Below are 13581 nucleotides of genomic sequence, written 5' to 3' on the forward strand. Positions count from 1 at the left end.
GAAAAACAGACATTCAGTTTTAGACTCTGCATGTTTCAGCACCATTTTTTATTTCTCTAAAAATGCTGAATTGTGGAGGACAGATTGGCTACTTTGACTGTCTGAAATGGACATGTCTGGTTGGTACCTATCTACCATCATATCCCCTGGATTAACATAAAACAAACCGAGTCTTTTCCTCATGGCCATTTCCTTCTAATGGCTCAAGAAAACATCAATGACAAGTCTCTAGCAAGAACACCTGTGGCATGCTTGAACGCATTGACCGAGTAGTTGAGAAATGTTTGTCTGGCGCCCTCTTGTGGCACATTAGTGAAGTGGGGGCATCATTAATTGGTTCATTTAGGTCAAAGGTTCATTTACATTGCAGTGTGGCTGCAATGTAAAGAGGGATAAGAAATAGCAGAATGGGGGCGGGTGTGGTGGCTCACGACTGTAATCCCAGCACTTTGGGAGGCCGAGGCAGGTGGATCGCCTGAGGTCAGGAGTTCGAGACCAGCCTGGCCAACATAGAGAAACCCTGTCTCTACTTAAAAATACAAAAAATTAGCTGGGTGTGGTGGCGGGCGCCTGTAATCCCAGCTACTGGGGAGGCTGAGGAAGGAGAATCGCTTGAACCCAGGAGGCGGAGGTTGCAGTGAGCCGAGATCGCGCCACTGCACTCCAGCCTGGGCGACAGAGCTAGACTCTGTTGCAAAAAAAATTATGTGTGTGTGTGTGTGTGTGTGTGTATACATATGTCTGTGCGTGTGTGTGTGTGTGTGTGTGTGTGTGTATACATATGTCTGCGTGTGTGTGTGTGTGTGTGTATATATAAATCTTGGTTCTAGTTGTTTGATGTCATGAATTTTCACATCCTATTATACTCACTAGTAATAGTTTGTAATTACTGAACATACACTATGTACTAAGCTCTGTGCTAAAAGCTTAAATATATTAATTAATTTGTTTTTCAAAACAATCCTGAGAAGTAGGTGCTAGCATTTTTTCCATTTTTCAGACGAACAATCTAAGACTCAGAGGAGTTAAGAAACTTGACCTACATCACCCAACTAGGACGTAGCAGAATTTCAGATTTGAACCAGGCCCATGATCTTACTTTTATTCCATATTTCCTCTGAACATAACAAGAGTAATACTAACGAGTACAACATTAATATAAGTTTAGTACTACAGTTGGCAATTTAATAACCCTTGCCACAACTGTGAGAACATGTAGCATGAATAGTACTCTATCCATTTTATTGATAGGGAATTAATCACTTACCAGCGTTGCTCCCTGACAGTTAAAACATGTAAATGCTTTCTGGTAATGAAGACTGCAATACTAAATTCAGATTAACATGCATTCATTCACCAAATATTTCTTGAAAGTGTACGTGTTCCAGGTACTGTAGTAAAATAACTGATAAAAGTATCATTTTTTTTGAAAGAAGTACAAGTACCATTTAATGTCTTCACCATTAAATGGAGGATAGCCTTTCCAATAAAGTGACTTCTGACTAGTGACCTTAAGAAAATTCGGATACACAGGCCGGGCGTGGTGGCTCACGATTGTAATCTCAGCACTTTGGGAGGCGAAGGCAGGTGGATCACGAGGTCAGGAGTTCAAGACCAGCCTGGCCAACCAATGAAACCCCATCTATGCTAAAAATACAAACATTAGCCAGGCGTGGTAGCAGGCGCCTGTAATCTCAGCTACTCAGGAGGCTGAGGCAGGAGAACTGCTTGAAACCAGGAGGCAGAGGTTGCAGAGAGCCGAGAATGCACCACTGCACTCCAGCCTAGCCGACAAAGCAAGGCTCCATCTCAAAAAGAAAAAAAAAAAAAAGAAAGAAAAAGAAAAAGAAAAGAAAGAAGGAAAGAAAAAGAAAAGAAAAGAAAATTAGGATACATAGTGGATATTTTAGAGAAGAACCTTCCAGGCGGAAGTATGCAAAGACCCTGATATGGATGGCAGGTTAGAGGAATCACATGCATGGTGAGTTACAAGAGTCACAGATTGGGGAGTGTGATAGAAGTAGAGTGACTGATTCATGAGAAGAATAAGTATTAATGTCAGAGAGGTAATAGGTGCCCACATCATGTACGGCCTTATTAGGAATTTGGATTTTATTTTAATCAAGATGAAAACTCTGTGGAGTTTTCATCAAAGGAAAAACATGATCTGGCTTAAAATATATTGTAGGAGATCAAGGATAGAAGAAATAACCCACTGTCATTATTACATTACCAAATATTTTTCAGAATCATTTTGTTGTTTGCTGAGATGATTTTCAAAAACATCTTTAGCTACTTAATTTAACTTTTTAAGTATTCAGACTTGTGAAGCTTTCTACCAATTTAGGTTTAGAGATCGTCTCCTCTCTTCTCTCCTCTCCTCTTCTCCTTTCCTCCCTCCCTCCCTCCCTCCTTCCCTCCCTCCCTTCCTTCCTCCCTCCCTTCCTTCCTTTCTTTCTTCCTTACTTCCTTGTCTTTTAGATTCCTCCCAGAGCATAAGATAACACAGGACGAGGTTTGCTGTCTGAAATGAGTTCAAGTCCCCTGTTATTACAAGAGTTCAAAAACGTGATGACCTCCAAAGGATGATTAAGAAACAGAATCAGTCTTAAGTTGTAGTGTGGTGTATGGGGATCACTCTCTAGGGTCTACATTTAGTCAATGACAAAATATTTTTTGACTTTCAAATGGATCGGTGATTTCTTGTTTTTGTTTTTGTTGTTTTGAGACAGAGTCTGGCTCTGTCACCCAAGCCGGAGTGCAGTGGCACGATCTCGGCTCACTGCAACCTCCACTGCCTGGATTCAAGCAATTCTCCTGCCTCAGCCTCCCCAGTAGCTGGGATTACAGGCACCCGCCGCCACGCCCAGCTAATTTTTTCTTGTATTTTAGCAGAGACAGGGTTTCACCATGTTGGCCAGGCTCGTCTCAAACTCCTGACCTCAGGTGATCCGCCCGCCTCGGCCTCCCAAAGTGCTGGGATTACAGGCACGAGCCACTGCGCCTGGCCAGATCAGTGATTCTTGATTTTCTTGGCCATGAAGAAAATGATGCAATATGCTCTTCAAGGGCCTTTCTGCAGAATAGAGAAGATGAGATGCAAACTATTCTCATTGATTAACACCTTGGTTATAACTATATCTCTTTCTCTTACATTCAGAAAATTGTATTGGAATGCAAACGGTTGTGAGAGATACCACTTTTTATTGAAATAGCTGGCACATGAATATACCTGGTTACAATGCTTGGCCGAATGAGAAATGCAATGCCATTTTATGTAATTGCACTTAATATGCATGAGTCTCACACTTAGTCAATTCAGAATCTCAGAATTTCCCAATGTCGTATCCATCGAACGTCTCCTGAGATGCGTATCGTCCCATCTGGCCCTAAATGGCTGATTCATGCAGAACATTTTCATGTCATCCCTCAAGCCCAACCACAGGGCCCCTTCAGATCCAACTCTCTTTAAAACACTTTAGTGTCCTTCTTAGGGGTATGAGAAACATTACACTGGTTTCTTTCACCATTCTGATTCTTCAAGAAAGGAAGTAGAGCTGTTATAGGCCATTTACTGACTATGTGCAGCTCTCAGGTAGCCCCACTCCCTCTGCTGTCCTGCACAGAAAAACATAGTACGTGATTAACTATGTAAGACTCTCTCAGGCCCATCTTCCCAGGCAGAACACTTGGACATGTCTTTCTTCTTTATTTTTATTATTTTAAACTGAACAGATAAAATGGAATGTATCTATCATGTATCTAATGTTTGAAGTATATACATTGTAGAATGAATAAATATAGCTAATTAACATATGCATCATCCCACAAAGTTATCATTTTGTATTGAGAACACTTACCATCTCCTCTCTTAGCATTTATCAATAATACAACATATTATGATCACCTGTAGTCACCGTGTTGTACAATGTATCTCTGGAGCTTATTCCTTCAGTCTAACGGAAATTAGGTATCCTTTGAGCAATGTCTTTCCAGCCACCACCACCGAGCCCCTAGTCACCACCATTCTACCCTCTACCTCTGTGAGACTTCTTAATTTTTTATTATTTTATTTTTAAATTTTTGTTAACTTTTATTTTAGGTTCAGGGGTACACGTGGAGGCTCGCTATATAGGGAAATTGTGTGTCACACGGGTTTGGTGTACAGATTATTTCATCACCCAGGTAATCAGCATAATAGCTGACAGGTAGCTTTTCAATCCTCACCCTCCTCCCCATCCTTTACCCCCAAGTAGACACGGGTGTCTGTTGTTCCCTTCTTTGTGTCCATGCGTACCGATGTTTAGCTCTTGCTTATAAATGGAAAAAGGTGGTATTCCATTTTCTGTTCCCACGTGAGTTCGCTTAGAGTAATGGCCTCCAGCTCCATCCATGTTGCTGCAAAAGACATGATCTCGTTTTTTTATGGCTGCGTAGTATTCCCTGCTGTTTATGCACCACATTGTCTTTATCCAGTCTGCTGCTGATGGGCCTTTAGGTTGATTCAGTATCTTTGCTATTGTGAATAGTGCTGTCAAGAACATACGCATGCATATGTCTTAATGGTAGAATGATACATATCCTTTGGGTATATATCCAGTAATGTGGTGGCTGAGATGAATGGTAATTCTAAGTTCTTGCAGAAATCACCAAACTGTTTTCTATAATGGCTGAACTAAGTTACATTCCCATAAACAGTGTATAGGTGTTCTCTTTTCATTTCTTTCAAGGCAGCAGGTTTCTTTCTGGCCTAGGGTGTGTCTAGAAATGTTATCCAGGAGCTAGTGCCTGGAACAGGGGCTTCACAACCCCGACCAGTGCCCTGTCCCGCTGTAGTTGAGCTGGTATTCAAGATGCAAGAAAAAAAACGCTCCTCACTATTCCATCTCCTCAAGTGGAAGGAGGGGGCCTTTTATGGAGCCGCTAGCCGGGCAGTCTGGGGCTAGGGCAGGGGTGACACCAGCACTCACTCGGCTGCCCCAGCTGGTATCTCAGTAGGTCATGTGCACCCCTCCACATACCCGCCACAATCCACTGCCTCTGGGCCCAATTCTACGCTAGAACTCACCTACGAGTTACAGGTCTTATGGCCTAGACTGCCTTTAAGGTTGTCTGAGAAACCTGGAACAGTTTTTTAGCCCTTGGTGGCAAGGTTTGCAGAAACTCAAGTTCTGATTCCTGGGATGGGTGATTTCCCTCTGGCTAGAGGTGGTTTCAATGCTCCCTTCCCGGATGGGAGTCAGCTAAGTTTGGTCTGGTTTTCCTTTCTCCTGTAAGAGACAGCACTGAGTTCAGTGACCCACAACTGCTCTGCTCTTGCTCTTCCAGCTTCCAGAGATGCTCTTTACACCACACTGCCACTGCCTAAGATAGGGAAGGGGTGGGGTCAGCGATTTAAGACTGTTTCTTCTAACTCTTCAGTGCCTCTTTCAGTGATACCACCAGGTACTATGAGAGTTCCCCTGATTTTGGGTTCTTATGGAGGTGTTTTCTACTGTGTGGATAGTTGCTAAATTTGTGTCCTTGCAAGGGGGCTGATCTGTGCAGCCTTCTATTCTGCTTTTCTTGCTCCGCCTCTCTCAGCTTAGTTTTGGTTTGTTTTTGTTTGTTTGTTTTTCCTCTGCAATGCCTAAGGCTAAAGAATGTGATCCCGTATTACTATCCTAAATATGAAAACTTCTTTAATGTCACGTGCTGGATGGAAATATTAGTTTGCAATGAGGAATACCTTCAATTGTACATATCAAAGAGTGAGAAAAAAAGCATTGGGATTTTTTGTTTTTACCTTGTGGTCCGACAACTTGAAAGAATATTCTTTTATTCCAAAGATGGTACATGGGGGATTTTGTTCTGGAAATCAGTGCTAGGTATTTAGGTATTTGGTTGGAGAAAAGCAAACTGGTTTTTGTCTATTGATATTTAGTATATTTTATTTTTTCATGTTATCCATGACAGTGTTATGACTTAGCAAACAACAGTTACAAATAACTAAAATTGTAATTGCTCCTGCATTTTTATTTAACTCCCTCATGTATCCTGAGAAGACCTTCTTGTTTTACCTAATTATCTCTCCAACATCCCCTGAACTCTCAAGAGGTAGACACTATGTGAAGGTCAATTCAAAGACAGAAACTAAAATCCCATCCACGGGTGACTCCATGGTGAATCCCTGTGGTGTCTTTTCCCGCTAACCGATGTGTATCCACCAAGCAGTTTTCTTTTTCACTATAAATATTATACTGTTTGACATTTTAAGACACATTGTAATCAAAATCTATAGCCTTAATTAAATGATGAATTTCAGGAAATTATCATGCAAAATGGAAGTGTTAGGAAGCCGATAATAGACACACTCTCCTAAAAATGATCTCACCACATCACACCTAACCCTTCTCACCACCTTGCAGTTCACATTCCATGGAAAAAAGCTCCTCATACTTAAGAGTGTTTTACTTTCCTTTTCCCAAGTCATGGCGATTTTGAATATTCACACTTTGCGGATATCAACACATTTCTAAAGCATACTTATCTTGATTAAAGACTGCTGAGGTCATTAAAACAGTAACAAATATTTAAGATGCATTGAAAATTTTGTTTCAGAATTGGCTTTTCAATCATTTCATTACAAGCAATGCTTTCCTGCCGTTTACTTACTCCTACATCTACTATCTTCTTTTGTATTGTGCTTTGTGTTTTACAGAACATTTACTCTTTATAAAGCATATATTTCTAGCCTAGGAAAATATCCGATGGAAAGGGGATGGGAATACGTTTGATATGTCCATTCAGCAGAACTATGTGCTGCCGGGTACAGTTGGGTGAACATATACACATCTCCACTTCCTGTGAGATAAACTTTTAAGAAGAAAATTTTCTTTAGGAATCAGTCCTCCCCCAGGCCTTATGTACGATGTCTGGCTTACTGTCAACCTGTGGGTCTGTCCACCAACCCTACAGGACCTCATATCCCTCCCTTCTCAAATGCCTACCTCTTCCCTTCCCTTCCCTTCCCCCCCCCCACCATCAGAAAACAGGCAGAGATATACACAGCCATCAGCTTCTCAAACTTTATTTTCATTGCCCAAGGCTGATGAATGCATCTTCCTTCTACTTTGCAGGTGTTTCAACCCTTATTTCCATGAATTCCTTCTCCTCCATTTGGAGGGGGTTGATTCCGTTCCCTCGGGAGTGGTCATTCACCAATTCATCGGAGACGGAGTAACGTCTTTTAACGTTCCTCCTGTGGCGGACCACTACTATGGTGGAGGAGTCAGATGTTTTCAGTTTTTTAGGAGCAGGTTGGGGGTCTGAGTCCCCACTTGGGGTCTCCGGCATCTGTTAAGAAAACAGGGAGAGGCCAGGAGGACATTATTTCGGATGAACAGGATAGAGACTGGATAGCATGGGGGGCTTCATGAGAAGAAGGAACGCAGGTTGAGGAAGGGGTTTGATCCAGAGAAGAACAAGGTTGAATCACAGAGTAGGGATCTATGGGGAAGAAGAAGAGGAGCGTGGGTAGGGTCATCTGTTAGTCCAAACTGCACCATTTTGTAAGTTCTTTGCTATTTTGCAGACCTTGGTCAAAGTGAAACATCCCATGGGGGTTCAGGCCATGAGAAACATCCTGCCTAACCACCTGTCCGCAAGGCGGACAAAGGCCCAACTAAAGAAACATCCCTATCATATCTTGCTTGGCAACGTTCTAAGGAACACCACAATGATATTCCACCAGAAAAAGGGCCAAACCACCTGATCATAAGAACATCTTATCAATATCCTGCCGGGCAGCAAGCCATACTGCCCAGGCCCCTCCCACCCATACCTACAAGCACCCCAGCCTGTAAGCGGCGGTGGGCTCTGGCATTGAGCGGGTCCCCCACTTCCACAATTGTCTGCAATATTCCTGTGTTGTTGTTTGAGCCGCCCCCGCTCTGTGTGTCTTTCTTTCACCCTCGCCTTCGCTTCAAAACCTAACAATCTTACCGTCTCGCCGGCCTCGTTGGAGGCACAGGGGGTGCTTCTCTTCACCCCGCCGGCACTGGCTTGCTGGCCCATTGTATATATTGGTTCTTCAATGTCTGCAGTGGGCTTTTGTAGCTTTTGAATCTTCGCAGTGGCCCAGAGCTCTTGCCCTCCCTATATGTACCCTCCTGGTGACAAGGCAAAGCCACACCCTTGAGCTTTGTTTGATCATACAGGCAGTGTCCCAGCCAATGGCACCCCTAGGGTGGCTTCGACATCACAAAGCACCACTGCTGACCACTCCCTGGGCTTGCGGGCGAGGGGTGACAGGGGTGTAGAGCAAACCAAATGCTGTTGTTGTTTCAGCATCCCCTGAAGATGCATCCCAAACCGATCTGCTGCCGCTCCTCATTTCTCCATGTTTAATGTTCATGGTTCACGTGGAAGTCAGAGGATGATTCCTTCAAGCCCTTCCCCACAGCCATTCCTATGAAGTGATTCATTCTTTTGTCTTCCAGCCCTCACCATGACTTAGTATTTTCGATGTCTCACCTCAAATCCCCCAAGCTAGTGTGGCTACATTTATTTATTGGCGGAGATGTGAATTATCCCATTTCCCTCCTACAGTTCCTTCACATGCACCTCGAAGACCATTTACTTTTGGGCTACTGCCAGGCAAATTTCAACCCATGTTCTTTTACCCAATGTCCATGTAGTTCTTTTAAGTTTCCTATTTCCAATCTGAAATAATGGCCTTCAGTCTGTCAAAACTTTAGTGAATAGACATTCTTTACCGTGTATCCTAGTCTTGTTTCAAATCAGGGGTGTATATTTTTTTCTTTTTTTGAAATGGAGTTTCACTCTTGTTGCCCAGGCTGGAGTGCAATGGCATGATCTCAGCTCACTGCAACCTCTGCCTCCTGGGTTTAAGTGATTCTCTGGCTCAGCCTCCTGAGTAGCTGGGATTACAGGCCTGTGCCACCACGCCCGGCTAATTTTTGTATTTTTAGGAGAGACGGGGTTTCACCATCTTGGCCAAGCTGGTCTTGAACTCCTGACCTCGTGATCCACCCGCCTTGGCCTCCAGAGTGCTGGGATTACAGGCGTGAGCCACCACACCCAGCCAGGATGGCCATTATTAAAACCACCATTGACAAGTAAATTTTGGTTACTTCTGTAGCATACAACAATTTAACATAAAATTTATAATTAATAACATACAGAAGTTATTTCAGAATTATAAGAGTTTCCCATAATTTTGGAGCACATATCAATAACATTTCTATAAATACAGCCCAAAGAAAGTCAAACACCATTTTATATTTGACGATGCTTCTTGTATGATTTTTATACCAAAGAAGACAAATATGTCTCTTTTGGACTTCAGAGGACTCATATCAAAAAATTAATGAAGAATCAAGTTAGAATTTCACTTTGGAAAGTTCGTCAAAGATAAAAAGTTTAAAATGCTTGATATCACGAAATAGGGTCATGGGTCATTGTAAAATAAGTCATTCATTTAACCAAAGCAGTAACTCAAAGATTTCAAAAAAAAAAAAAAAAAAAGGTGAAAATCTTTATTCTTTGAGAGAGGAGACTTAATATCCCAAACAATAAGCCCTAATTAAAAACAGGATGTGGCAAATTAAATTTGTTTTTTTGAAATTTTATAATAAAAGTTTAATCATCTTGACTATAAAATATAATTTCTATAAACCTTGTAACCTTTATCATTTTGCATGAAGGAGTGAGTTAATGCTCCAAGAAAGCCTTGTTAAACTGACACAGCAACGTAGATACTGGTTTTGCTTTAGTGTGCCTTTGATATGAATGGTTAATTCCTAGAGAAACTGAGCTACTTTTCTCTTAATATCAGCCCTTACAATCTCACATGCCCACCTCTTCCACAATAGTCCTTGGGCCTTGAGGAGTTGAATAGTTTTAATTTCTGGCCCTGCATCTCATGAACGCAGTTTACTTTGATTAGCATCTTCTACCGGGCCTGAAGATAAGGCTGTAATTGCTGTCAGTGTTTAAGATATAGCAGAACTTGGTGTCCTTTTTAGACCCAGAAGTCAAAGCCCTATAGCTCAATGGCACAAGGACTTTAAAAGCACATACAGAAAGTTACACAGATGGAAGAACCTTAAGTAAAAAATTTTTTATATATTTTTTTCTAAGCAATCCAGAAGTTTATAATAATGACATAGGATTTACTTCAATAAAATGTAAAATCTCTTAGGCCAGTTACCAATAAGCAAAATAAAAGACCATCTGCAGTGTACGGAATATTATGTTGGAAGAAAACACTTTTTTAGACCTTTAAGAAAAAATTTTGGGCCTGTCATTGTGGCTCATGCCTGTTATCCCAGCACTTTGGGAGGCTGGAGCAGGTGGATCACTTGAGGTCAGAAGTTCGAGACCAGCCTGGCCAACACGGTGAAACCCTGTCTCTACTATAAATACAAAAATTAGCCGGGCGTGGTGGCAGGAGAATTGCTTGAACCCGGAAGGGGGAGGTTGCAGTGAGCCAAGATTGTGCCACTGCACTCTCAGCCTGGGTGACAGAGCGAGACCCCGTCTCAAAAAAAAAAAAAAAAAATTATGAGACATGTCTCTACCCCCATGTTCTTAGCTTCAGGTCATCCCAGAAAAAAATAACAAACTGTTACAAAATGGGAGCCACTGTACTCAGTTCTTCTTCCTCAGATTGTGTAAGAACAAGCTAACTGAACTCAATTATTTATCGTTAATACAAAAGGCAGTACGTGAACCTACTTTCCTTCTACTTTATACAGCACAGAAATGATTTCTCCTCCTGCAGTGATGACAAGAAATATATTTTTGGTCTCTGTAGTTGACATGCAAATGTACTCACTGTATCTCAAGTGAAAACTCATTAAAAGCCACTGGAATGCAATTGTGTTATCTCCCAGGAACACAGACAATAACATTCGTCATCACTCCCAATGCATTTCCATTTGCTAACACAGTGAAATCACGAACCTCACCTTCGTTCCCCTGAGGTTTCCATAGAAAGTTTTCACATTTTATTCCAGCTGATCAGACAAAAGCTCTAGGTGTCTGTTTATCACCAAGACATTTTTTAAATTTAAATTGCAAAATGCAGCCACACGATCACCTATAAAACCATGGAAACTGAGGGGCGCCTCTGCCCGGCCGCCCCTACTGGGAAGTGAGGAGCCCCTCTGCCCGGCCACCACCCCGTCTGGGAGGTGTACCCAACAGCTCATTGAGAACGGGCCATGATGACAATGGCGGTTTTGTGGAATAGAAAAGGGGGTAAGGTGGGGAAAAGATTGAGAAGTCGGAAGGTTGCTGTGTCTGTGTAGAAAGAAGTAGACATGGGAGACTTTTCATTTTGTTCTGTACTAAGAAAAATTCTTCTGCCTTGGGATCCTGTTGATCTATGACCTTACCCCCAACCCTGTGCTCTCTGAAACATGTGCTGTGTCCACTCAGGGTTAAATGGATTGAGGGCGGTGCAAGATGTGCTTTGTTAAACAGATGCTTGAAGGCAGCATGCTCGTTAAGAGTCATCACCACTCCCTAATCTCAAGTACCCAGGGACACAAACACTCTGCCTAGGAAAACCAGAGACCTTTGTTCACTTGTTTGTCTGCTGACCTTCCCTCCACTACTGTCCTATGACCCTGCCAAATCCCCCTCTGCGAGAAACACCCAAGAATGATCAATAAAAAAAAAATAAATAAAAAAAATAAAAAAACCATGGAAACTTCTGTTTCCTAATCTGTCGAGTAGGTCTGAGTTTGTAGATATTGCTAAAAATTTCCCACCAAGTGTTCAGAATTGTTGCTTAGATAAGAAATATTAGGCTAAATTAGACACATAGGAGGGGCTAATACATAAGAAAAATGACATATATCATTTGAAAATATATACTTTTCTCTAATATTTTACTCATTTTGGGAAAATAATTCCTTTTGCAAAGAGATTTCCAATGCTCTTGGTTTTGTGGGTACTCTGCAATTGTGTGTATAATAGACAGTTGGGCAAATCTTACCCAAGTTTACCTTTCCTGGCTTCTCTATTTCTACTTATGATCACTATCGCATCTTGAAGCTGGCAGGAATCGTGGTAGCTATTATTCATTTGGCAATTTTTTACAGGTTTATTGAATGTCTGTTGTGGATCAGGCTCTATTTTAGGCACTGAGGATTTACACATACCCTTGGGAAACCTCAGGGGGCAAATAAAACACAACTAAATGAGTGAGATAAGGTCAGATGGTAATGGTTGCTATAATGAAAACTGTTCGGGGAGATATTTAAATTAAGCTTTTGATCAGGAACTACTTCAATGAGGAGATGATATTTAATCTTGAGAAAGAGCTGGCCAAGTGAAGATTTATGAGGAGAGCATCCCAGATGGAGGAAACAGCAAGTGTATACAATGAGGTGCTTGACAATTTTTGATAAATGAGGAATTATCTTTAATTACCTTACAATTTTAAAGTATTTTCTTGTTTAGTGTCCATCTATATTTTAACTGATATTTGCAATTTTCTATGAGGGTAATCATATTTTAGTAGAAAGGGATTTTTTGCCTTCAAGATATTAGCCCTTTGTTACTGCTATTGCAAATACTCTCCCATTTAGTTATTATTTATACCTTGACAAATTTTGCTCTTTTTTTAAACAAAGGTTATATGTTATATTTAATTCTATTAACCTTTTTTATGTTTCTTAGCTTTCATTATATGCTTAGAAATAACCACTCTACCTAAAGATATTTAGTAGTTAAGTCACTAGTAATTATTTATGTTAACACTTCATCTTTAATGTTTTAAAGTATTTGATATATCCTTGCATTTATTTGAGTTGAGAAACCATTTTAGTTTTTAACAAATGGTTAACTAGTAATCACAAAGAAATTAAATAATTGACATTCTCACTGTTTATTTTATTTTATTTTTTTTTTACTTTATTTTTTACGGGTTTTTCTTATTATATTTTAAGTTCTAGGGTACATGTGCACAACATGCAGGTTTGTTATATATGTATCCATGTGCCATGTTGGTGTGCTGCACCCATTAACTCGTCATTTACATTAGGTGTATCTCCTAATGCTATCCCTCCCCCCTCCCCCCACCCCACAACAGTCCCTGTTGTGCGATGTTCCCCTTCCTGTGTGCAAGTGTTCTCATTGTTCAATTCCCACCTATGAGTGAGAACATGCAGTGTTCGGTTTTTTGTCCTTGCGATAGTGTGCTGAGAATGATGGTTTCCAGCTTCATCCATATCCCTACAAAGGACATGAATTCATCAATTTTTATGGCTGCATAGTATTCCATGGTGTATATGTGCCACATTTTCTTAATCCAGTCTATCACTGTTGGACATTTGGGTTGGTTCCAAGTCTTTGCTATTGTGACTAGTGCCACAATAAACATACTTGTGCATGTGTCTTTATAGCAGCATGATTTATAATCCTTTGGGTATATACCCAGTGATGGGATGGCTGGGTCAAATGGTATTTCTAGTTCTAGATCCCTGAGGAATCGCCACACTGACTTCCACAATGGTTGAACTAGTTCACAGTCCCACCAACAGTGTAAAAGTGTTCCTATTTCTCCAC

The 13581-nt window shown here is 41.2% G+C and overlaps 2 protein-coding genes across 2 annotated transcripts in view; one reads left to right on the forward strand and one right to left on the reverse strand.

Annotated features, from left to right (window-relative positions):
* Window positions 1-13581, forward strand: part of ARSH (arylsulfatase family member H) — a 299298-nt gene that overhangs the window by 80253 nt on the left and 205464 nt on the right. The gene's annotated exons all lie outside the window — the stretch shown is intronic.
* LOC101136299 (sperm protein associated with the nucleus on the X chromosome C-like) lies at window positions 7054-8160 on the reverse strand. The gene is made up of 2 exons (XM_031005769.3): window positions 7984-8160; window positions 7054-7335 (listed from the first exon to the last, which is right to left on the reverse strand). The coding sequence occupies exons 1-2, from the start codon at window positions 8053-8055 to the stop codon at window positions 7108-7110; spliced, it is 300 nt and encodes a 99-aa protein (XP_030861629.2). The 5' UTR covers window positions 8056-8160; the 3' UTR covers window positions 7054-7107.

Source organism: Gorilla gorilla, chromosome X (assembly GCF_029281585.2).
Source record: "Gorilla gorilla gorilla isolate KB3781 chromosome X, NHGRI_mGorGor1-v2.1_pri, whole genome shotgun sequence".
NCBI lineage: Eukaryota > Metazoa > Chordata > Mammalia > Primates > Hominidae > Gorilla > Gorilla gorilla.

Coding starts and splice junctions, on each gene's coding strand:
- LOC101136299 (XM_031005769.3), bottom strand. CDS start 8,055: ATGGGCCAGCAAGCCAGTGCCGGCGGGGTGAAGAGAAGCACCCCCTGT. Junction 7,336..7,983: donor CCAACGAGGCCGGCGAGACG/GTAAGATTGTTA, acceptor TTTTCTTAACAG/ATGCCGGAGACCCCAAGTGG.